This window comes from Oncorhynchus keta, chromosome 34, assembly GCF_023373465.1.
Source record: "Oncorhynchus keta strain PuntledgeMale-10-30-2019 chromosome 34, Oket_V2, whole genome shotgun sequence".
NCBI classification, from domain to species: domain Eukaryota; kingdom Metazoa; phylum Chordata; class Actinopteri; order Salmoniformes; family Salmonidae; genus Oncorhynchus; species Oncorhynchus keta.
The window spans coordinates 298,871-324,390 of record NC_068454.1 but is presented as its reverse complement, the minus strand read 5'-3'; the positions used below and the strand labels follow the sequence as shown (position 1 = coordinate 324,390).

The window sequence follows — 25,520 nt, the reverse complement described above, 5'->3', positions numbered from 1 at the left end:
GGGTATTGTGATGTCGTTATGGGGTATTGTGATGTCGTTATGGGGTATTGTGATGTCGTTATGGGGTATTGTGATGTCGTTATGGGGTATTGTGATGTCGTTATGGGGTATTGTGATGTCGTTATGGGGTATTGTGTGTAGGTTGATGAGGGAAAGAAACAATTTAATCCATTTTTGATTCAGGCAGTAACGTAACAAAATGTGGGAAAAAGGTCAAGGGGTCTGAATCCTTTCTGAATGAAGTGTACAGCCATCCCCTATACTACCAGTACAAACACACATCCCCTATACCAACACACATCCCCTACACTACCAGTACCAACACACATCCCCTATACCACCACACATCCCCTATACCACCACACATCCCCTATACCACCACACATCCCCTATACCACCAGTACCAACACACATCCCCTATACCACCACACATCCCCTATACCACCAGTACCACCACACATCCCCTATACCACCACACATCCCCTATACCACCACACATCCCCTACACTACCAGTACCAACACACATCCCCTATACCAACACACATCCCCTACACTACCAGTACCACCACACATCCCCTATACCACCACACATCCCCTATACCACCACACATCCCCTATACCAACACACATCCCCTATACCACCACACATCCCCTATACCACCACACATCCCCTATACCACCAGTACCAACACACATCCCCTATACCACCACACATCCCCTATACCACCAGTACCAACACACATCCCCTATACCACCACACATCCCCTATACCACCAGTACCAACACACATCCCCTATACCACCACACATCCCCTATACCAACACACATCCCCTATACCAACACACATCCCCTATACCACCACATACCACCACACATCCCCTATACCACCAGTACCACCACACATCCCCTATACCACCAGTACCAACACACATCCCCTATACCACCAGTACCAACACACATCCCCTATACCACCACACATCCCCTATACCACCAATACCAACACACATCCCCTATACCACCACACATCCCCTATACCAACACACATCCCCTATACCAACACACATCTCCTATACCACCACACATCCCCTACACCACCACACATCCACTACACCACCACACATCCCCTACACATCCCCTACACCATCACACCCCTATACCACCACACATCTCCTAACCAACACACATCCCCAACACCACCGCACATCTCCTATACCACCACACATACCCTACACCACCACACATCTCCTACACCAACACACATCCCCTATACCACCACACATTCCCTATACCAACACACATTCCCTATACCACCACACATTCCCTATACCACCACACATTCCCTATACCAACACACATCCCCTACACCACCACACATCCCCTACACCACCACACATTCCCTATACCACCACACATTCCCTATACCACCACACATTCCCTATACCAACACACATCCCCTACACCAACACACATCCCCTACACCACCACACATCCCCTATACCAACACACATCCCCTATACCAACACACATCCCCTATACCACCACACATTCCCTATACCAACACACATTCCCTATACCAACACACATCCCCTATACCAACAGTACCACCACACATCTCCTATACCACCACACATTCCTTTACACCACCACACATCTCCTATACCAACACACATCTCCTATACCACCACACATCTCCTATACAAACACACATCCCCTATACCACCACACATCTCCTACACCACCACACATCTCCTATACCAACACACATCTGCTATACCACCACACATTCCCTATACCAACACACATTCCCTATACCAACACACATCCCCTACACCAACACACATCCCCTACACCACCACACATCTCCTATACCAACACACATCCCCTACACCACCACACATCTCCTATACCAACACACATCCCCTACACCACCACACATCCCCTATACCACCACACATCCCCTATACCAACACACATCTCCTATACCACCACACATCCCCTACACCACCACACATCTCCCCTATACCACCACACATTCCCTATACCACCACACATCTCCTATACCACCACACATCCCTTTACACCAACACACATCCCCTATACCACCACACATCTCCTATACCACCACACATCTCCTATACCAACACACATCCCCTATACCAACACACATCTCCTATACCACCACACATCTCCTATACCAACACACATCCCCTATACCACCACACATCTCCTATACCAACACACATTCCCTATACCACCACACATTCCCTATACCAACAGTACCACCACACATCCCCTATACCAACAGTACCACCACACATCTCCTATACCACCACACATCTCCTATACCACCACACATCCCCTATACCAACACACATCCCCTATACCAACACACATCCCCTATACCACCACACATCCCCTATACCACCACACATCCCCTATACCACCACACATCCCCTACACCAACACACATCCCCTACACTACCAGTACCAACACACATCCCCTATACCAACACACATCCCCTACACCACCACACATCCCCTATACCACCAGTACCACCACACATCCCCTATACCACCACACATCCCCTATACCACCACACATCCCCTATACCACCACACATCCCCTATACCACCACACATCCCCTATACCACCACACATCCCCTATACCACCACACATCCCCTATACCACCACACATCCCCTATACCAACACACATCCCCTATACCACCACACATCCCCTATACCACCACACATCCCCTATACCACCACACATCCCCTATACCACCACACATCCCATATACCACCACACATCCCATATACCACCACACATCCCCTATACCACCACACATCCCCTATACCAACACACATCCCCTACACCACCACACATCCCCTATACCACCACACATCTCCTATACCACCACACATCCCCTATACCACCACACATCCCATATATCACCACACATCCCCTATACCACCAGTACCACCACACATCCCCTATACCAACACACATCCCCTATACCAACACACATCCCCTATACCAACACACATCTCCTATACCACCACACATCCCCTATACCACCACACATCTCCTATACCACCACACATCTCCTACACCAACACACATCCCCTACACTACCAGTACCAACACACATCCCCTATACCAACACACATCCCCTATACCACCACACATCCCCTATACCACCAGTACCACCACACATCCCCTATACCAACACACATCCCCTATACCACCACACATCCCCTATACCAACACACATCCCCTATACCAACACACATCCCCTATACCAACACACATCCCCTATACCACCACACATCCCCTATACCACCACACATCCCCTATACCACCACACATCCCCTATACCACCACACATCCCCTATACCACCACACATCCCCTATACCACCACACATCCCATATACCACCACACATCCCCTATACCACCAGTACCAACACACATCCCCTACACCACCACACATCCCCTATACCAACACACATCCCCTATACCAACACACATCCCCTATACCACCACACATCCCCTATACCACCACACATCCCCTATACCACCACACATCCCCTATACCACCACACATCCCCTATACCAACACACATCCCCTATACCAACACACATCCCCTATACCAACACACATCCCCTATACCACCACACATCCCCTATACCACCACACATCCCCTATACCACCACACATCCCCTATACCACCACACATCCCCTATACCACCACACATCCCCTACACCAACACACATCCCCTATACCACCACACATCCCCTATACCACCACACATCCCCTATACCACCACACATCCCCTATACCACCAGTACCACCACACATCCCCTATACTACCAGTACCAACACACATCCCCTATACCAACACACATCCCCTATACCACCACACATCCCCTATACCACCAGTACCAACACACATCCCCTATACCACCACACATCCCCTATACCACCAGTACCAACACACATCCCCTATACCACCACACATCCCCTATACCACCACACATCCCCTATACCACCACACATCCCCTATACCACCACACATCCCCTATACCACCACACATCCCCTATACCACCACTACCACCACACATCCCCTATACCACCACACATCCCCTATACCACCACACATCCCCTATACCAACACACATCCCCTATACCACCAGTACCACCACACATCCCCTATACCACCACACATCCCCTATACCACCACACGTCCCCTATACCACCAGTAGCAAAACACATCCCCTATTCCAACACACATCCCCTATACCAACACACATCCCCTATACCAACACACATCCCCTATACCACCAGTACCAACACACATCCCCTATACCAACACACATCCCCTATACCACCACACATCCCCTATACCAACACACATCCCCTACACCACCACACCACCACACATCCCCTATACCAACACACATCCCCTATACCACCAGTACCACCACACATCCCCTATACCACCACACATCCCCTATACCACCACACATCCCCTACACCACCACACATCCCCTATACCAACACACATCCCCTACACCAACACACATCCCCTACACCACCACACACGCCCAACACCACCACACATCCCCTACACCAACACACATCCCCTACACCACCACACATCCCCTACACCAACACACATCCCCTATACCAACACACATCCCCTACACCAACACACATCCCCTACACCACCACACATCCCCTACACCAACACACATCCCCTACACCAACACACATCCCCTACACCAACACACATCCCCTACACCAACACACATCCCCTACACCACCACACATTCCCTATACCACCACACATTCCCTATACCACCACACATCCCCTATACATCCCCTATACCAACACACATCCCCAGTACCAACACACATCCCCTATACCACCAGTACCAACACACATCCCCTATACCACCACACATCCCCTACACCACCACACATCCCCTACACCACCACACATCCCCTACACCACCACACATCCCCTACACCACCACACATCCCCTACACCACCACACATCCCCTACACCACCACACATCCCCTACACCACCACACATCCCCTACACCACCACACATCCCCTACACCACCACACATCCCCTATACCACCACACATCCCCTATACCACCACACATCCCCTATACCACCACACATCCCCAGGAGAAAGGCACCATCACCTGGAAATGGACCCCAGGAGAAAGGCACCATCGCCAGGAATGTAACCCAGGAGAAAGGCACCATCGCCTGGGAATGGAAGCCAGAAGAAAGGCACCATCACCTGGGAATGGACCCCAGGAGAAAGGCACCATCATCTGGGAATGGAAGCCAGGAGAAAGGCACCATCACCTGGGAATGTAACCCAGGAGAAAGGCACCATCACCTGGGAATGTAACCCAGGAGAAAGGCACCATCGCCAGGGAATGCACCCCAGGAGAAAGGCACCATCACCTGGGAATGGAAGCCAGGAGAAAGGCACCATCACCTGGGACTGGAAGCCAGGAGAAAGGCACCATCACCTGGGAATGTAACCCAGGAGAAAGGCACCATCGCCAGGGAATGGACCCCAGGAGAAAGGCACCATCGCCAGGGAATGTAACCCAGGAGAAAGGCACCATCGCCTAGGAATGGAAGCCAGAAGAAAGGCACCATCACCTGGGAATGGACCCCAGGAGAAAGGCACCATCACCTGGGAATGGACCCCAGGAGAAAGGCACCATCACCTGGGAATGGAACCCAGGAGAAAGGCACCATCACCTGGGAATGGAACCCAGGAGAAAGGCACCATCGCCAGGGAATGGACCCCAGGAGAAAGGCACCATCACCTGGGAATGGAACCCAGGAGAAAGGCACCATCACCTGGGAATGGAACCCAGGAGAAAGGCACCATCACCTGGGAATGGACCCCAGGAGAAAGGCACCATCACCTGGGAATGGAACCCAGGAGAAAGGCACCATCACCTGGGAATGGACCCCAGGAGAAAGGCACCATCACCTGGGAATGGAACCCAGGAGAAAGGCACCATCACCTGGGAATGGACCCCAGGAGAAAGGCACCATCGCCAGGGAATGGAACCCAGGAGAAAGGCACCATCACCTGGGAATGGAACCCAGGAGAAAGGCACCATCACCTGGGAATGGACCCCAGGAGAAAGGCACCATCACCTGGGAATGTAACCCAGGAGAAAGGCACCATCACCTGGGAATGGAACCCAGGAGAAAAGGCACCATCACCTGGGAATGGACCCCAGGAGAAAGGCACCATCACCTGGAAATGGACCCCAGGAGAAAGGCACCATCACCTGGAAATGGACCCCAGGAGAAAGGCACCATCATCTGGGAATGGAAGCCATTTCAGACACAGCCCAAAACTGATTTAGATACACTATCCACCTACCGGCTTGATGATCCATTTCTGCCTGCTACCACTGTCCTCCCAGGCTTTTCTCAGTAGCTTGATGTCCTGAGGAAGAACGAAGGAGCGAGGGAAGAAGCTGAATTCCCTCTTACCAAACTGAGCCTGCATCTTAGACAGGTTCCTCCACAGACGGTCCTTACGACCGATCTGGAACGAGCCGGGGAAGTGGTTTAACTAGAGAGAGGACACACAGAGAGACAAGTCAATATGCAGATTGAATCAATAATAATCAATATGATTCTTGTTTGGCTGGTGCTTTCATCTAGTCCCAGATCCCTCGGGGCGTGACAATGACGAAAGGAGTTGGCAATATGGCACAAAATGATCTGGAACCAGGCTAGCATTATCCCTTCATAGGTTCTTTTTAAATCTGGAACCAGGCTAGCATTATCCCTTCATAGGTTCTTTTTAAATATGGAGCCAATTTCTTTTAAGCAATTTTATTTTGATGAATGATAAAAACATCTCGTCTCTCAGCAGCAGACAGTGGATTCATGAAGGAATTACTACTTGTTCTAAAATGGATTAAATAAATATTTTCACTCAATCTACACAGTACCCCATATTTTTGCAAATGTATTCAAAGTAAAAAACAGAAATACCTTTTATAGTACTCAGACCCTTTGCTATGAGACTTATAATTGACCTCAGGTGCCTCCTATTTCCATGAATCACCCTTGAGATGTTTCTACGACTTGATTGGAGTCCACCTGTGGTAAATTCAGTTGATTGGACATGATGATTTGGAAAGGCACACACCTGTCTATATAAGGTCCCACAGTTGACAGTGCATGTCTGAGCAAAAACCAAGCCATGAGGTCGAAGGAATTGTCCGTAGAGCTCCGAGACAGGATTGTCTTCGGGGCACAGATCTGGGGAAAGGTACCAAACATTTCTGCAGCATTGAAGGTCCCCAAGAATACAGGGGCCTCCATCATTCTTGAATGTAAGAAGTTTGGAACCACCAAGACTCTTCCTAGAGCTGGCCACCCGGCCAAACTGAGCAATTGGAGAAGGGCTTTGGACAGGGATGTGACCAAGAACCTAATGGTCACTCTGACAGAGCTCCAGAGATCCTCTGAGGAGATGGGAGAAACTTCCTGAAGGACAACCATCTCTGCAGAACACCACCAATCAGGACTTTATACTAGAGTGACCAGATGGAAGCCACTTCTCAGTAAAAGGCACATGACAGCCCGCTTGGAGTTTGCCAAAAGGCACCTAAAGGACTCTCAGACCATGAGAAACAAGATTCTCTGGTTCACCTTCAAACAGGACAACGACACTAAGCACACAGCTAAGACAACGCAGGAGTGGCTTCGGGACAAGTCTCTGAATGTCCTTGATTGGCCCAGCCAGAGCCTGGACTTGAACCCAATGGATCAACTCTGGAGAGACTTGAAAATAGCTGTGCAGCAACGCTCCCCATCCAACCTGACAGAGCTGGAGAGGATCTGCAGAGAAGAATGGGAGAAACTCCTCAAATACAGGTGTGTCAAACTTGTAGTGTCATACCCAAGAAGACTCTAGCCTGTAATTGCTGCCAAAGGTACTTCAACAAAGTACTGAGTAAAGGGTCTTATGTAAATGTGATATTTATGCTTTTCATACATTTGCAAACATTTCCAAAAAACTGTTTTTGCTTTGTCATTATGGGCTATTTTGTTGATTGAGGGGGCAAAACGATAATCAATTTTAGAATAAGGCTGTAACATAACGTTTTGGTCCACCAGCCACTGTGGCAGATACATCCACCAGCCACTGTGACAGATACAAATACATCCACCAGCCACTGTGACAGACACAAATACATCCACCAGCCACTGTGACAGATACAAATACATCCACCAGCCACTGTGACAGATACATCCACCAGCCACTGTGACAGATACATCCACCAGCCACTGTGACAGATACATCCACCAGCCACTGTGACAGATACATCCACCAGCCACTGTGACAGATACATCCACCAGCCACTGTGACAGATACAAATACATCCACCAGCCACTGTGACAGATACAAATACATCCACCAGCCACTGTGACAGATACATCCACCAGCCACTGTGGCAGATACAAATACATCCACCAGCCACTGTGGCAGATACATCCACCAGCCACTGTGGCAGATACAAATACATCCACCAGCCACTGTGACAGATACAAATACATCCACCAGCCACTGCGACAGATACATCCACCAGCCACTGCGGCAGATACAAATACATCCACCAGCCACTGTGGCAGATACATCCACCAGACACTGTGGCAGATACATCCACCAGCCACTGTGGCAGATACATCCACCAGCCACTGCGACAGATACATCCACCAGCCACTGTGACAGATACATCCACCAGCCACTGTGACAGATACAAATACATCCACCAGCCACAGTGGCAGATACAAATACATCCACCAGCCACAGTGACAGATACAAATACATCCACCAGACACTGTGGCAGATACAAATACATCCACCAGCCACTGTGACAGATACAAATACATCCACCAGCCACTGTGGCAGATACAAATACATCCACCAGACACTGTGACAGATACATCCACCAGCCACTGTGGCAGATACAAATACATCCACCAGCCACTGTGACAGATACATCCACCAGCCACTGTGGCAAATACATCCACCAGCCACAGTGACAGATACAAATACATCCACCAGCCACTGTGGCAGACACACCCACCAGCCACTGTGGCAGACACACCCACCAGCCACTGTGGCAGACACACCCACCAGCCACTGTGGCAGACACACCCACCAGCCACTGTGGCAGACACACCCACCAGCCACTGTGGCAGACACATCCACCAGCCACTGTGGCAGACACATCCACCAGCCACTGTGGCAGACACATCCACCAGCCACTGTGGCAGACACATCCACCAGCCACTGTGGCAGACACATCCACCAGCCACTGTGGCAGACACATCCACCAGCCACTGTGGCAGACACATCCACCAGCCACTGTGGCAGACACATCCACCAGCCACTGTGGCAGACACATCCACCAGCCACTGTGGCAGACACATCCACCAGCCACTGTGGCAGACACATCCACCAGCCACTGTGGCAGACACATCCACCAGCCACTGTGGCAGACACATCCACCAGCCACTGTGGCAGACACATCCACCAGCCACTGTGGCAGACACATCCACCAGCCACCACTCCACCAGCCACTGTGGCAGACACATCCACCAGCCACTGTGGCAGACACATCCACCAGCCACTGTGGCAGACACATCCACCAGCCACTGTGGCAGATACATCCACCAGCCACTGTGGCAGATACATCCACCAGCCACTGTGGCAGATACATCCACCAGCCACTGTGGCAGATACATCCACCAGCCACTGTGGCAGATACATCCACCAGCCACTGTGGCAGATACATCCACCAGCCACTGTGGCAGATACATCCACCAGCCACTGTGGCAGATACATCCACCAGCCACTGTGGCAGATACATCCACCAGCCACTGTGGCAGATACATCCACCAGCCACTGTGGCAGATACATCCACCAGCCACTGTGGCAGATACATCCACCAGCCACTGTGGCAGATACATCCACCAGCCACTGTGGCAGATACATCCACCAGCCACTGTGGCAGATACATCCACCAGCCACTGTGGCAGATACATCCACCAGCCACTGTGGCAGATACATCCACCAGCCACTGTGGCAGATACATCCACCAGCCACTGTGGCAGATACATCCACCAGCCACTGTGGCAGATACATCCACCAGCCACTGTGGCAGATACATCCACCAGCCACTGTGGCAGATACATCCACCAGCCACTGTGGCAGATACATCCACCAGCCACTGTGGCAGATACATCCACCAGCCACTGTGGCAGATACATCCACCAGCCACTGTGGCAGATACATCCACCAGCCACTGTGGCAGATACATCCACCAGCCACTGTGGCAGATACATCCACCAGCCACTGTGGCAGATACATCCACCAGCCACTGTGGCAGATACATCCACCAGCCACTGTGGCAGATACATCCACCAGCCACTGTGGCAGATACATCCACCAGCCACTGTGGCAGATACATCCACCAGCCACTGTGGCAGATACATCCACCAGCCACTGTGGCAGATACATCCACCAGCCACTGTGGCAGATACATCCACCAGCCACTGTGGCAGATACATCCACCAGCCACTGTGGCAGATACATCCACCAGCCACTGTGGCAGATACATCCACCAGCCACTGTGGCAGATACATCCACCAGCCACTGTGGCAGATACATCCACCAGCCACTGTGGCAGATACATCCACCAGCCACTGTGGCAGCATCCACCAGCCACTGTGGCAGATACATCCACCAGCCACTGTGGCAGATACATCCACCAGCCACTGTGGCAGATACATCCACCAGCCACTGTGGCAGATACATCCACCAGCCACTGTGGCAGATACATCCACCAGCCACTGTGGCAGATACATCCACCAGCCACTGTGGCAGATACATCCACCAGCCACTGTGGCAGATACATCCACCAGCCACTGTGGCAGATACATCCACCAGCCACTGTGGCAGATACATCCACCAGCCACTGTGGCAGATACATCCACCAGCCACTGTGGCAGATACATCCACCAGCCACTGTGGCAGATACATCCACCAGCCACTGTGGCAGATACAAATACATCCACCAGCCACTGTGGCAGATACATCCACCAGCCACTGTGGCAGATACAGATACATCCACCAGCCACTGTGGCAGATACATCCACCAGCCACTGTGGCAGATACATCCACCAGCCACTGTGGCAGATACATCCACCAGCCACTGTGGCAGATACATCCACCAGCCACTGTGGCAGATACAAATACATCCACCAGACACTGTGGCAGATACAGATACATCCACCAGCCACTGTGACAGATACATCCACCAGCCACTGTGACAGATACAGATACATCCACCAGACACTGTGGCAGATACAAATACATCCACCAGCCACTGTGGCAGATACAAATACATCCACCAGACACTGTGGCAGATACAGATACATCCACCAGACACTGTGGCAGATACAAATACATCCACCAGACACTGTGGCAGATACAAATACATCCACCAGACACTGTGGCAGATACAAATACATCCACCAGCCACTGTGACAGATACAAATACATCCACCAGCCACTGTGACAGATACATCCACCAGCCACCGTGACAGATACATCCACCAGCCACCGTGACAGATACAGATACATCCACCAGACACTGTGGCAGATACAGATACATCCACCAGCCACTGTGACAGATACATCCACCAGACACTGTGGCAGATACAACCACCAGCCACTGTGGCAGATACAAATACATCCACCAGCCACCGTGGCAGATACAGATACATCCACCAGCCACTGTGGCAGATACAAATACATCCACCAGACACTGTGGCAGATACAAATACATCCACCAGACACTGTGGCAGATACAAATACATCCACCAGACACTGTGGCAGATACATCCACCAGACACTGTGGCAGATACATCCACCAGACACTGTGGCAGATACAAATACATCCACCAGCCACTGTGACAGATACAAATACATCCACCAGACACTGTGGCAGATACAAATACATCCACCAGACACTGTGGCAGATACAAATACATCCACCAGACACTGTGGCAGATACAAATACATCCACCAGACACTGTGGCAGATACAAATACATCCACCAGACACTGTGGCAGATACAAATACATCCACCAGACACTGTGGCAGATACAAATACATCCACCAGACACTGTGACAGATACATCCACCAGACACTGTGGCAGATACATCCACCAGACACTGTGGCAGATACATCCACCAGACACTGTGACAGATACATCCACCAGACACTGTGACAGATACATCCACCAGACACTGTGGCAGATACAAATACATCCACCAGACACTGTGGCAGATACAAATACATCCACCAGACACTGTGGCAGATACAAATACATCCACCAGACACTGTGGCAGATACAAATACATCCACCAGACACTGTGGCAGATACATCCACCAGACACTGTGGCAGATACATCCACCAGACACTGTGGCAGATACAAATACATCCACCAGACACTGTGGCAGATACAAATACATCCACCAGACACTGTGGCAGACACAAATACATCCACCAGACGCTCAGATTTTTTACCAGAAAATATTTTCCCCATAATTACACACAAAAAAACATGAGCTTTGTAAGTAAGAAGTAAATAGAGTATATTTCTTAATTTCATTTTTGTAATCTACTTAATTTAATCAATGTATGTTAAAATCATTTTAGATACAATAGTAAAAAGTTATACAACTGAACATAAATAAATCAACAAAAAGTGCCCTGCAACAAAAACAGAATTTTACACCACGCGCTTTACAAGAAGTACACGATGTGCTCTTAAATAGAAACAGAGGCACACAAATAAATCTAGAAGAATGAAAGTGAGTGTTTTAACGATAACAAAATGACTAAAAGTTCACGAATAAAATATTAGGAGTTATCCATGCTCAAATCACACACAATCATTAAGTGAGACAAATATTCAGATGCCCCTTTAAAAGAAAGGGGCGGGCCGTTACCGTGGCAACTTGGAATCTCAGACTGATGACTTCCTAGCAGCAGACAGCTGCAGCTAACATTTTGAAAAACAAATTAGAGTTTGAACAAAACAACGTAACGAGCAAAGAAACACGAGGACAAAGTCATTTTTGTAAGTAGTACTTTGACAATTCCATCAACTTCTACAATGTGTCCTTAAAAAAAAGAATAAAATCATAAAATCAACAACAAAAAAAAAGTTCTGAAATGCTCTGTGCCAACATGGCTGTTCAAATACACCTTCCTGTCCAACAATGACCAAATATACCCATATTTAGCGAGTGTCAGGTGTGACATTTCCAACCCTATTCCCAGTCCCATCTAGCTTACCTTCTGGTATTCCCTGATGGCCTTGAACCCAGGAGACTTCATATGGTGACCCCAGCAGCCAAGCCAATCATGACTTCCTGCAACAACAATTAACTTCATTAACGTTTTTTTTATTTTTTATGAACAGATGAACAGACATACAAGACGTCTTTAAAATGTCAAATAGGCAAAAGACGGAGGGATTTCAAACCCCTTAAGGAACTCACTCTTGGTGACTTTAAAGTGTGACCTGGCGATGGTGTGTTTGACTATGTTGGGAGTCACAGTGCTCATCTTCCATTTGAGCAGCTTCCTCTGTTCTGGTGGCAGGGGCTCCACTGAAACAACACATTACAGCCACAGGAATAGGACTACAGATGGAAGCACATTCCCTACAGGCCCTGGTAGAACCAAGTGCACTACGAAGAGAGAAGGGTGTCATTTGGATTCAAATGATATACAATAGAGCTCTCGATGGGGCTAGAGAACGCAGTAGTCTCTACTGGGGGGGATAGGACTAGAGGCAGCAGCCTCTCTACTGGGGGGGATAGGACTAGAGGCAGCAGTCTCTCTACTGGGGGGGATAGGACTAGAGGCAGCAGCCTCTACTGGGGGATAGGACTAGGGGCAGCAGTCTCTCTACTGGGGGGGATAGGACTAGAGGCAGCAGTCTCTCTACTGGGGGATAGGACTAGAGGCAGCAGTCTCTCTACTGGGGGATAGGACTAGGGGCAGCAGTCTCTACTGGGGGATAGGACTAGGGCAGCAGTCTCTACTGGGGGGATAGGACTAGGGGCAGCAGTCTCTCTACTGGGGGATAGGACTAGAGGCAGCAGCCTCTACTGGGGGGATAGGACTAGGGGCAGCAGTCTCTCTACTGGGGGGGATAGGACTAGAGGCAGCAGTCTCTACTGGGGGATAGGACTAGAGGCAGCAGTCTCTCTACTGAGGGGATAGGGCTAGGGGCAGCAGTCTCTCTACTGAGGGGGGATAGGACTAGGGGCAACAGTCTCTCTACTGGGGGGGATAGGACTAGAGGCAGCAGTCTCTCTACTGGGGGATAGGTCTAGAGGCAGCAGTCTCTCTACTGGGGGATAGGACTAGGAGCAGCAGTCTCTCTACTGGGGGATAGGACTAGGGCAGCAGTCTCTCTACTGGGGGATAGGACTAGGGGCAGCAGTCTCTCTACTGGGGGATAGGGCTAGGGGCAGCAGTCTCTCTACTGGGGGATAGGACTAGGGCAGCAGTCTCTACTGGGGGGGATAGGTCTAGAGGCAGCAGTCTCTACTGGGGGATAGGACTAGAGGCAGCAGTCTCTCTACTGGGGGGATAGGACTAGAGGCTGCAGTCTCTCTACTGGGGGTAGGACTAGAGGCTGCAGTCTCTCTACTGGGGGATAGGACTAGGGGCAGCAGTCTCTCTACTGGGGGGGGATAGGACTAGGGGCAGCAGTCTCTCTACTGGGGGGGGAGTAGGACTAGGGGCAGCAGTCTCTCTACTGGGGGGGATAGGACTAGGGGCAGCAGTCTCTCTACTGGGGGGGATAGGACTAGGGGCAGCAGTCTCTCTACTGGGGGGGATAGGACTAGAGGCAGCAGTCTCTCTACTGGGGGGGATAGGACTAGAGGCAGCAGTCTCTCTACTGGGGGGGATAGGACTAGGGGCAGCAGTCTCTCTACTGGGGGGATAGGACTAGGGGCAGCAGTCTCTCTACTGGGGGGATGGGACTAGAGGCAGCAGTCTCTACTGGGGGATAGGACTAGGGGCAGCAGTCTCTCTACTGGGGGGATAGGACTAGGGGCAGCAGTCTCTCTACTGGGGGGGATAGGACTAGAGGCAGCAGTCTCTCTACTGGGGGGATAGGACTAGGGGCAGCAGTCTCTCTACTGGGGGATAGGACTAGGGGCAGCAGTCTCTCTACTGGGGGATAGGACTAGAGGCAGCAGTCTCTCTACTGGGGGGATAGGACTAGGGGCAGCAGTCTCTCTACTGGGGGATGGGACTAGGGGCAGCAGTCTCTCTACTGGGGGATGGGACTAGGGCCAGCAGTCTCTCTACTGGGGGATGGGACTAGGGGCAGCAGTCTCTACTGGGGGGATGGGACTAGGGGCAGCAGTCTCTCTACTGGGGGATGGGACTAGGGGCAGCAGTCTCTCTACTGGGGGGGATAGGACTAGGGGCAGCAGTCTCTCTACTGGGGGGATAGGACTAGGGGCAGCAGTCTCTCTACTGGGGGGGATAGGACTAGGGGCAGCAGTCTCTCTACTGGGGGGGATAGGACAAGGGGCAGCAGTCTCTCTACTGGGGGGGATAGGACTAGGGGCAGCAGTCTCTCTACTGGGGGGATAGGACTAGGGGCAGCAGTCTCTCTACTGGGGGGGGATAGGACTAGGGGCAGCAGTCTCTCTACTGGGGGATAGGACTAGGGCAGCAGTCTCTACTGGGGGGATAGGTCTAGGGGCAGCAGTCTCTCTACTGGGGGATAGGACTAGGGGCAGCAGTCTCTCTACTGGGGGAATAGGACTAGGGGCAGCAGTCTCTACTGGGGGATAGAACTAGGGGCAGCAGTCTCTCTACTGGGGGGATAGGACTAGGGGCAGCAGTCTCTCTACTGGGGGGGATAGGACTAGGGGCAGCAGTCTCTCTACTGGGGGGATAGGACTAGAGGCAGCAGTCTCTCTACTGGGGGATAGGACTAGAGGCAGCAGTCTCTCTACTGGGGGATAGGACTAGAGGCAGCAGTCTCTACTGGGGGGATAGGACTAGGCAGCAGTCTCTCTACTGGGGGGATAGGACTAGGCAGCAGTCTCTCTACTGGGGGATAGGACTAGGGGCAGCAGTCTCTCTACGTGGGGGGATAGGACTAGGGGCAGCAGTCTCTCTACTGGGGGGGGATAGGACTAGGGGCAGCAGTCTCTCTACTGGGGGATAGGACTAGGGCAGCAGTCTCTCTACTGGGGGGATAGGACTAGGGCAGCAGTCTCTCTACTGGGGGATAGGACTAGGGGCAGCAGTCTCTCTACTGGGGGGATAGGACTAGAGGCAGCAGTCTCTACTGAGGGGGATAGGACTAGGGGCAGCAGTCTCTACTGGGGGGATAGGACTAGAGGCAGCAGTCTCTACTGAGGGGGATAGGACTAGGGGCAGCAGTCTCTACTGGGGGATGGGACTAGGGGCAGCAGTCTCTCTACTGGGGGGGATAGGACTAGGGGCAGCAGTCTCTCTACTGGGGGGGATAGGACTAGGGGCAGCAGTCTCTCTACTGGGGGGATAGGACTAGGGGCAGCAGTCTCTCTACTGGGGGGATAGGACTAGGGGCAGCAGTCTCTCTACTGGGGGGGATAGGACTAGAGGCAGCAGTCTCTACTGAGGGGGATAGGACTAGGGGCAGCAGTCTCTACTGGGGGGATAGGACTAGAGGCAGCAGTCTCTACTGGGGGGATAGGTCTAGGGGCAGCAGTCTCTCTACTGGGGGATAGGACTAGGGGCAGCAGTCTCTACTGGGGGATAGGACTAGGGGCAGCAGTCTCTCTACTGGGGGGGATAGGACTAGGGGCAGCAGTCTCTCTACTGGGGGATAGGACTAGGGGCAGCAGTCTCTCTACTGGGGGGATAGGACTAGGGGCAGCAGTCTCTCTACTGGGGGATAGGACTAGGGCAGCAGTCTCTCTACTGGGGGATAGGACTAGGGGCAGCAGTCTCTCTACTGGGGGGATAGGACTAGGGGCAGCAGTCTCTCTACTGGGGGGATAGGACTAGGGCAGCAGTCTCTACTGGGGGATAGGTCTAGGGGCAGCAGTCTCTCTACTGGGGGATAGGACTAGGGGCAGCAGTCTCTCTACTGGGGGAATAGGACTAGGGGCAGCAGTCTCTCTACTGGGGGAATAGGACTAGGGGCAGCAGTCTCTCTACTGGGGGGATAGGACTAGGGGCAGCAGTCTCTCTACTGGGGGATAGGACTAGGGGCAGCAGTCTCTCTACTGGGGGATAGGACTAGGGGCAGCAGTCTCTCTACTGGGGGGGATAGGACTAGGGGCAGCAGTCTCTCTACTGGGGGGATAGGACTAGGGGCAGCAGTCTCTCTACTGGGGGGGATAGGACTAGGGGCAGCAGTCTCTCTACTGGGGGATAGGACTAGGGGCAGCAGTCTCTCTACTGGGGGGGATAGGACTAGGGGCAGCAGTCTCTCTACTGGGGGGGGGATAGGACTAGGGGCAGCAGTCTCTACTGGGGGATAGGTCTAGGGGCAGCAGTCTCTCTACTGGGGGATAGGTCTAGGGCAGCAGTCTCTCTACTGGGGGAATAGGACTAGGGGCAGCAGTCTCTCTACTGGGGGAATAGGACTAGGGGCAGCAGTCTCTCTACTGGGGGATAGGACTAGGGGCAGCAGTCTCTCTACTGGGGGGGATAGGACTAGGGGCAGCAGTCTCTCTACTGGGGGGGATAGGACTAGGGGCAGCAGTCTCTCTACTGGGGGGATAGGACTAGGGGCAGCAGTCTCTCTACTGGGGGATAGGACTAGAGGCAGCAGTCTCTCTACTGGGGGGATAGGACTAGAGGCAGCAGTCTCTCTACTGGGGGGATAGGACTAGGCAGCAGTCTCTCTACTGGGGGGATAGGACTAGGGGCAGCAGTCTCTCTACTGGGGGATAGGACTAGAGGCAGCAGTCTCTCTACGGGGGGAGTAGGACTAGGGGCAGCAGTCTCTACTGGAGGGGATAGGACTAGGGCAGCAGTCTCTCTACTGGGGGATAGGACTAGGGGCAGCAGTCTCTCTACTGGGGGGATAGGACTAGAGGCAGCAGTCTCTCTACTGGGGGGATAGGACTAGAGGCAGCAGTCTCTCTACTGGGGGATAGGACTAGGGGCAGCAGTCTCTACTGGGGGGATAGGACTAGGGGCAGCAGTCTCTCTACTGGGGGGGGATGGGACTAGAGGCAGCAGTCTCTCTACTGGGGGATAGGACTAGGGGCAGCAGTCTCTCTACTGGGGGATAGGACTAGGGGCAGCAGTCTCTCTACTGGGGGGATAGGACTAGAGGCAGCAGTCTCTCTACTGGGGGATAGGACTAGGGGCAGCAGTCTCTCTACTGGGGGATAGGACTAGGGGCAGCAGTCTCTCTACTGGGGGATAGGACTAGAGGCAGCAGTCTCTCTACTGGGGGGATAGGACTAGGGGCAGCAGTCTCTCTACTGGGGGGATGGGACTAGGGGCAGCAGTCTCTCTACTGGGGGATGGGACTAGGGGCAGCAGTCTCTCTACTGGGGGGATGGGACTAGGGGCAGCAGTCTCTACTGGGGGATGGGACTAGGGGCAGCAGTCTCTCTACTGAGGGGATGGGACTAGGGGCAGCAGTCTCTCTACTGGGGGGATAGGACTAGGGGCAGCAGTCTCTCTACTGGGGGATAGGACTAGGGGCAGCAGTCTCTCTACTGGGGGATAGGACTAGGGGCAGCAGTCTCTCTACTGGGGGATAGGACTAGGGGCAGCAGTCTCTCTACTGGGGGATAGGACTAGGGGCAGCAGTCTCTCTACTGGGGGATAGGACTAGGGGCAGCAGTCTCTCTACTGGGGGATAGGACTAGGGGCAGCAGTCTCTCTACTGGGGGGATAGGACTAGGGGCAGCAGTCTCTACTGGGGGATAGGTCTAGGGGCAGCAGTCTCTCTACTGGGGGATAGGACTAGGGGCAGCAGTCTCTCTACTGGGGGAATAGGACTAGGGGCAGCAGTCTCTACTGGGGGATAGGACTAGGGGCAGCAGTCTCTCTACGGGGGGATAGGACTAGGGGCAGCAGTCTCTCTACTGGGGGATAGGACTAGAGGCAGCAGTCTCTCTACTGGGGGGATAGGACTAGAGGCAGCAGTCTCTCTACTGGGGGATAGGACTAGAGGCAGCAGTCTCTCTACTGGGGGATAGGACTAGAGGCAGCAGTCTCTCTACTGGGGGGATAGGACTAGGCAGCAGTCTCTCTACTGGGGGGATAGGACTAGGCAGCAGTCTCTCTACTGGGGGATAGGACTAGGGGCAGCAGTCTCTACTGGGGGGATAGGACTAGGGGCAGCAGTCTCTCTACTGGGGGATAGGACTAGGGGCAGCAGTCTCTCTACTGGGGGGATAGGACTAGGGCAGCAGTCTCTACTGGGGGATAGGACTAGGGGCAGCAGTCTCTCTACTGGGGGATAGGACTAGGGGCAGCAGTCTCTCTACTGGGGGATAGGACTAGAGGCAGCAGTCTCTCTACTGGGGGGATAGGACTAGGGGCAGCAGTCTCTCTACTGGGGGATAGGACTAGAGGCAGCAGTCTCTACTGAGGGGATAGGACTAGGGGCAGCAGTCTCTACTGAGGGGATAGGACTAGAGGCAGCAGTCTCTACTGGGGGATAGGACTAGGGGCAGCAGTCTCTCTACTGGGGGATGGGACTAGGGGCAGCAGTCTCTCTACTGGGGGGGATAGGACTAGGGGCAGCAGTCTCTCTACTGGGGGATAGGACTAGGGGCAGCAGTCTCTCTACTGGGGGATAGGACTAGGGGCAGCAGTCTCTCTACTGGGGGATAGGACTAGGGGCAGCAGTCTCTCTACTGGGGGATAGGACTAGAGGCAGCAGTCTCTACTGAGGGGATAGGACTAGGGGCAGCAGTCTCTACTGGGGGATAGGACTAGAGGCAGCAGTCTCTACTGGGGGATAGGTCTAGGGGCAGCAGTCTCTCTACTGGGGGATAGGACTAGGGGCAGCAGTCTCTCTACTGGGGGATAGGACTAGGGGCAGCAGTCTCTCTACTGGGGGATAGGACTAGGGGCAGCAGTCTCTACTGGGGGGATAGGACTAGGGGCAGCAGTCTCTCTACTGGGGGATAGGACTAGGGGCAGCAGTCTCTCTACTGGGGGATAGGACTAGGGGCAGCAGTCTCTACTGGGGGGATAGGACTAGGGGCAGCAGTCTCTACTGGGGGGATAGGACTAGAGGCAGCAGTCTCTACTGAGGGGGATAGGACTAGGGGCAGCAGTCTCTACTGGGGGGGGGATAGGACTAGGGGCAGCAGTCTCTCTACTGGGGGATAGGACTAGGGGCAGCAGTCTCTCTACTGGGGGAATAGGACTAGGGGCAGCAGTCTCTCTACTGGGGGATAGGACTAGGGGCAGCAGTCTCTCTACTGGGGGATAGGACTAGGGGCAGCAGTCTCTACTGGGGGGGATAGGACTAGGGGCAGCAGTCTCTCTACTGGGGGGATAGGACTAGGGGCAGCAGTCTCTCTACTGGGGGATAGGACTAGGGGCAGCAGTCTCTCTACTGGGGGGATAGGACTAGGGGCAGCAGTCTCTCTACTGGGGGATAGGACTAGGGGCAGCAGTCTCTCTACTGGGGGATAGGACTAGGGGCAGCAGTCTCTCTACTGGGGGATAGGACTAGGGGCAGCAGTCTCTCTACTGGGGGGATAGGACTAGGGGCAGCAGTCTCTACTGGGGGATAGGACTAGGGGCAGCAGTCTCTACTGGGGGATAGGTCTAGGGGCAGCAGTCTCTCTACTGGGGGAATAGGACTAGGGGCAGCAGTCTCTCTACTGGGGGAATAGGACTAGGGGCAGCAGTCTCTCTACTGGGGGAATAGGACTAGGGGCAGCAGTCTCTCTACTGGGGGATAGGACTAGGGGCAGCAGTCTCTCTACTGGGGGATAGGACTAGGGGCAGCAGTCTCTCTACTGGGGGATAGGACTAGGGGCAGCAGTCTCTCTACTGGGGGATAGGACTAGAGGCAGCAGTCTCTCTACTGGGGGATAGGACTAGAGGCAGCAGTCTCTCTACTGGGGGATAGGACTAGGGGCAGCAGTCTCTCTACTGGGGGGATAGGACTAGGGGCAGCAGTCTCTCTACTGGGGGGATAGGACTAGGGGCAGCAGTCTCTCTACTGGGGGATAGGACTAGGGGCAGCAGTCTCTCTACTGGGGGATAGGACTAGGGGCAGCAGTCTCTCTACTGGGGGATAGGACTAGGGCAGCAGTCTCTACTGAGGGGATAGGATAGGACTAGGGCAGCAGTCTCTACTGGGGGATAGGACTAGAGGCAGCAGTCTCTACTGAGGGGATAGGACTAGGGGCAGCAGTCTCTACTGGGGGATAGGACTAGGGGCAGCAGTCTCTACTGGGGGTAGGACTAGAGGCAGCAGTCTCTCTACTGGGGGATAGGACTAGGGGCAGCAGTCTCTCTACTGGGGGGATAGGACTAGGGGCAGCAGTCTCTCTACTGAGGGGATAGGACTAGAGGCAGCAGTCTCTCTACTGGGGGATAGGACTAGGGGCAGCAGTCTCTCTACTGGGGGATAGGACTAGGGGCAGCAGTCTCTCTACTGGGGGAATAGGACTAGGGGCAGCAGTCTCTACTGGGGGGATAGGACTAGGGGCAGCAGTCTCTCTACTGGGGGATAGGACTAGGGGCAGCAGTCTCTCTACTGGGGGATAGGACTAGAGGCAGCAGTCTCTCTACTGGGGGATAGGACTAGAGGCAGCAGTCTCTCTACTGGGGGGATAGGACTAGAGGCAGCAGTCTCTCTACTGGGGGGATAGGACTAGAGGCAGCAGTCTCTCTACTGGGGGGATAGGACTAGAGGCAGCAGTCTCTCTACTGGGGGATAGGACTAGGCAGCAGTCTCTCTACTGGGGGATAGGACTAGGGGCAGCAGTCTCTCTACTGGGGGATAGGACTAGGGCAGCAATCTCTCTACTGGGGGGATAGGACTAGGGGCAGCAGTCTCTCTACTGGGGGGATAGGACTAGGGGCAGCAGTCTCTCTACTGGGGGGATAGGACTAGGGGCAGCAGTCTCTCTACTGGGGGATAGGACTAGAGGCAGCAGTCTCTCTACTGGGGGATAGGACTAGGGGCAGCAGTCTCTCTACTGGGGGATAGGACTAGAGGCAGCAGTCTCTACTGGGGGGGATAGGACTAGGGGCAGCAGTCTCTACTGGGGGATAGGACTAGAGGCAGCAGTCTCTACTGGGGGATAGGACTAGGGGCAGCAGTCTCTCTACTGGGGGATGGGACTAGGGGCAGCAGTCTCTCTACTGGGGGGATAGGACTAGGGGCAGCAGTCTCTCTACTGGGGGGATAGGACTAGGGCAGCAGTCTCTCTACTGGGGGATAGGACTAGAGGCAGCAGTCTCTCTACTGGGGGGATAGGACTAGGGGCAGCAGTCTCTCTACTGGGGGATAGGACTAGAGGCAGCAGTCTCTACTGAGGGGATAGGACTAGGGGCAGCAGTCTCTACTGGGGGATAGGACTAGAGGCAGCAGTCTCTACTGGGGGATAGGACTAGGGGCAGCAGTCTCTCTACTGGGGGATGGGACTAGGGGCAGCAGTCTCTCTACTGGGGGGATAGGACTAGGGGCAGCAGTCTCTCTACTGGGGGATAGGACTAGGGGCAGCAGTCTCTCTACTGGGGGGATAGGACTAGGGGCAGCAGTCTCTCTACTGGGGGATAGGACTAGGGGCAGCAGTCTCTCTACTGGGGGGATAGGACTAGGGGCAGCAGTCTCTCTACTGGGGGATAGGACTAGGGGCAGCAGTCTCTACTGGGGGGATAGGACTAGGGGCAGCAGTCTCTCTACTGGGGGATAGGACTAGGGCAGCAGTCTCTCTACTGGGGGGATAGGACTAGGGGCAGCAGTCTCTCTACTGGGGGATAGGACTAGGGGCAGCAGTCTCTACTGGGGGGATAGGTCTAGGGGCAGCAGTCTCTCTACTGGGGGATAGGACTAGGGGCAGCAGTCTCTCTACTGGGGGATAGGACTAGGGGCAGCAGTCTCTCTACTGGGGGAATAGGACTAGGGGCAGCAGTCTCTCTACTGGGGGAATAGGACTAGGGGCAGCAGTCTCTCTACTGGGGGGATAGGACTAGGGGCAGCAGTCTCTCTACTGGGGGATAGGACTAGGGGCAGCAGTCTCTCTACTGGGGGGATAGGACTAGAGGCAGCAGTCTCTCTACTGGGGGGGATAGGACTAGAGGCAGCAGTCTCTCTACTGGGGGGGATAGGACTAGAGGCAGCAGTCTCTCTACTGGGGGGGATAGGACTAGGCAGCAGTCTCTCTACTGGGGGGGATAGGACTAGGCAGCAGTCTCTCTACTGGGGGGGTAGGACTAGGGGCAGCAGTCTCTCTACTGGGGGGATAGGACTAGGGCAGCAGTCTCTCTACTGGGGGATAGGACTAGGGCAGCAGTCTCTCTACTGGGGGATAGGACTAGGGGCAGCAGTCTCTCTACTGGGGGGGATAGGACTAGGGGCAGCAGTCTCTCTACTGGGGGGATAGGACTAGAGGCAGCAGTCTCTACTGAGGGGGATAGGACTAGGGGCAGCAGTCTCTACTGGGGGATAGGACTAGAGGCAGCAGTCTCTACTGAGGGGGATAGGACTAGGGGCAGCAGTCTCTACTGGGGGGGATAGGACTAGGGGCAGCAGTCTCTCTACTGGGGGTAGGACTAGAGGCAGCAGTCTCTCTACTGGGGGATAGGACTAGGGGCAGCAGTCTCTCTACTGGGGGATAGGACTAGGGGCAGCAGTCTCTCTACTGGGGGATAGGAATAGAGGCAGCAGTCTCTCTACTGGGGGGGATAGGACTAGGGGCAGCAGTCTCTCTACTGGGGGGATAGGACTAGAGGCAGCAGTCTCTACTGGGGGATAGGACTAGGGGCAGCAGTCTCTCTACTGGGGGGGATAGGAGGCAGCAGTCTCTCTACTGGGGCGGATAGGACTAGAGGCAGCAGTCTCTCTACTGGGGGGGAAGGGAGGCAGCAGTCTCTCTACTGGGGGGGATAGGAGGCAGCAGTCTCTACTGGGGGGATAGGAATAGAGGCAGCAGTCTCTCTACTGGGGGGATAGGTCTAGAGGCAGCAGTCTCTACTGAGGGGGATAGGATTAGAGGCAGCAGTCTCTCTACTGGGGGGATAGGACTAGAGGCAGCAGTCTCTACTGAGGGGATAGGTCTAGAGGCAGCAGTCTCTACTGAGGGGGATAGGACTAGAGGCAGAAGTCTCTACTGGGGGATAGGTCTAGAGGAAGCAGTCTACTGAGGGGGATAGGACTAGAGGCAGCAGTCTCTACTGGGGGATAGGACTAGAGGCAGCAGTCTCTACTGGGGGGATAGGACTAGAGGCAGCAGTCTCTACTGGGGGGGATAGGTCTAGAGGCAGCAGCCTCTCTACTGGGGGGATAGGACTAGAGGCAGCAGTCTCTACTGGGGGGATAGGACTAGAGGCAGCAGTCTCTACTGGGGGGGATAGGTCTAGAGGCAGCAGCCTCTCTACTGGGGGGATAGGACTAGAGGCAGCAGTCTCTCTACTGGGGGGGATAGGTCTAGAGGCAGCAGTCTCTCTACTGGGGGATAGGACTAGGTGCAGCAGTCTCTCTACTGGGGGATAGGACTAGGGGCAGCAGTCTCTCTACTGGGGGGATAGGACTAGGGGCAGCAGTCTCTCTACTGGGGGATAGGACTAGGGGCAGCAGTCTCTCTACTGGGGGATAGGACTAGGGGCAGCAGTCTCTCTACTGGGGGATAGGACTAGGGGCAGCAGTCTCTCTACTGGGGGATAGGACTAGGGGCAGCAGTCTCTCTACTGGGGGATAGGACTAGGGGCAGCAGTCTCTCTACTGGGGGATAGGACTAGGGCAGCAGTCTCTCTACTGGGGTGGATGGGACTATGGGCAGCAGTCTCTCTACTGGGGGATAGAACTAGGGGCAGCAGTCTCTACTGGGGGATAGGACTACGGGCAGCAGTCTCTCTACTGGGGGATAGGACTAGGGGCAGCAGTCTCTCTACTGGGGGGATAGGACTAGGGGCAGCAGTTTCTCTACTGGGGGGATAGGACTAGGGGCAGCAGTCTCTCTACTGGGGGATAGGACTAGGGGCAGCAGTCTCTACTGGGGGATAGGACTAGGGGCAGCAGTCTCTCTACTGGGGGATAGGACTAGGGGCAGCAGTCTCTCTACTGGGGGATAGGACTAGGGGCAGCAGTCTCTCTACTGGGGGGATAGGACTAGGGGCAGCAGTCTCTCTACTGGGGGGGATAGGACTAGGGGCAGCAGTCTCTCTACTGGGGG

At 53.8% G+C, this 25,520-nt stretch overlaps 1 protein-coding gene and 1 long non-coding RNA gene across 6 annotated transcripts in view; both read right to left on the bottom strand.

Moving 5' to 3' along the window:
- The window catches only part of ttll4 (tubulin tyrosine ligase-like family, member 4), a 79,002-nt gene that overhangs the window by 42,031 nt on the left and 11,451 nt on the right, over positions 1 to 25,520 (bottom strand). For all 5 annotated transcript variants that reach the window (XR_008089402.1, XM_052492706.1, XM_052492704.1 and 2 more), the window contains exons 6-8: positions 13,659 to 13,769; positions 13,453 to 13,529; positions 6,440 to 6,634 (exon numbers count right to left, since the gene is read on the bottom strand). Coding sequence is in view for 4 of the 5 variants with exons in the window: in XM_052492706.1 (XP_052348666.1) it covers positions 6,440 to 6,634; positions 13,453 to 13,529; positions 13,659 to 13,769 (383 nt within the window). In the remaining variant the exon portion in view is untranslated. The remainder of the gene's footprint in view (positions 1 to 6,439; positions 6,635 to 13,452; positions 13,530 to 13,658; positions 13,770 to 25,520) is intronic.
- On the bottom strand, positions 4,947 to 6,018 carry LOC127914919 (uncharacterized). Its single transcript, XR_008089403.1, has 3 exons — positions 5,936 to 6,018; positions 5,732 to 5,799; positions 4,947 to 5,561 (listed from the first exon to the last, which is right to left on the bottom strand). It is a non-coding gene; the product is annotated as an uncharacterized LOC127914919 (long non-coding RNA).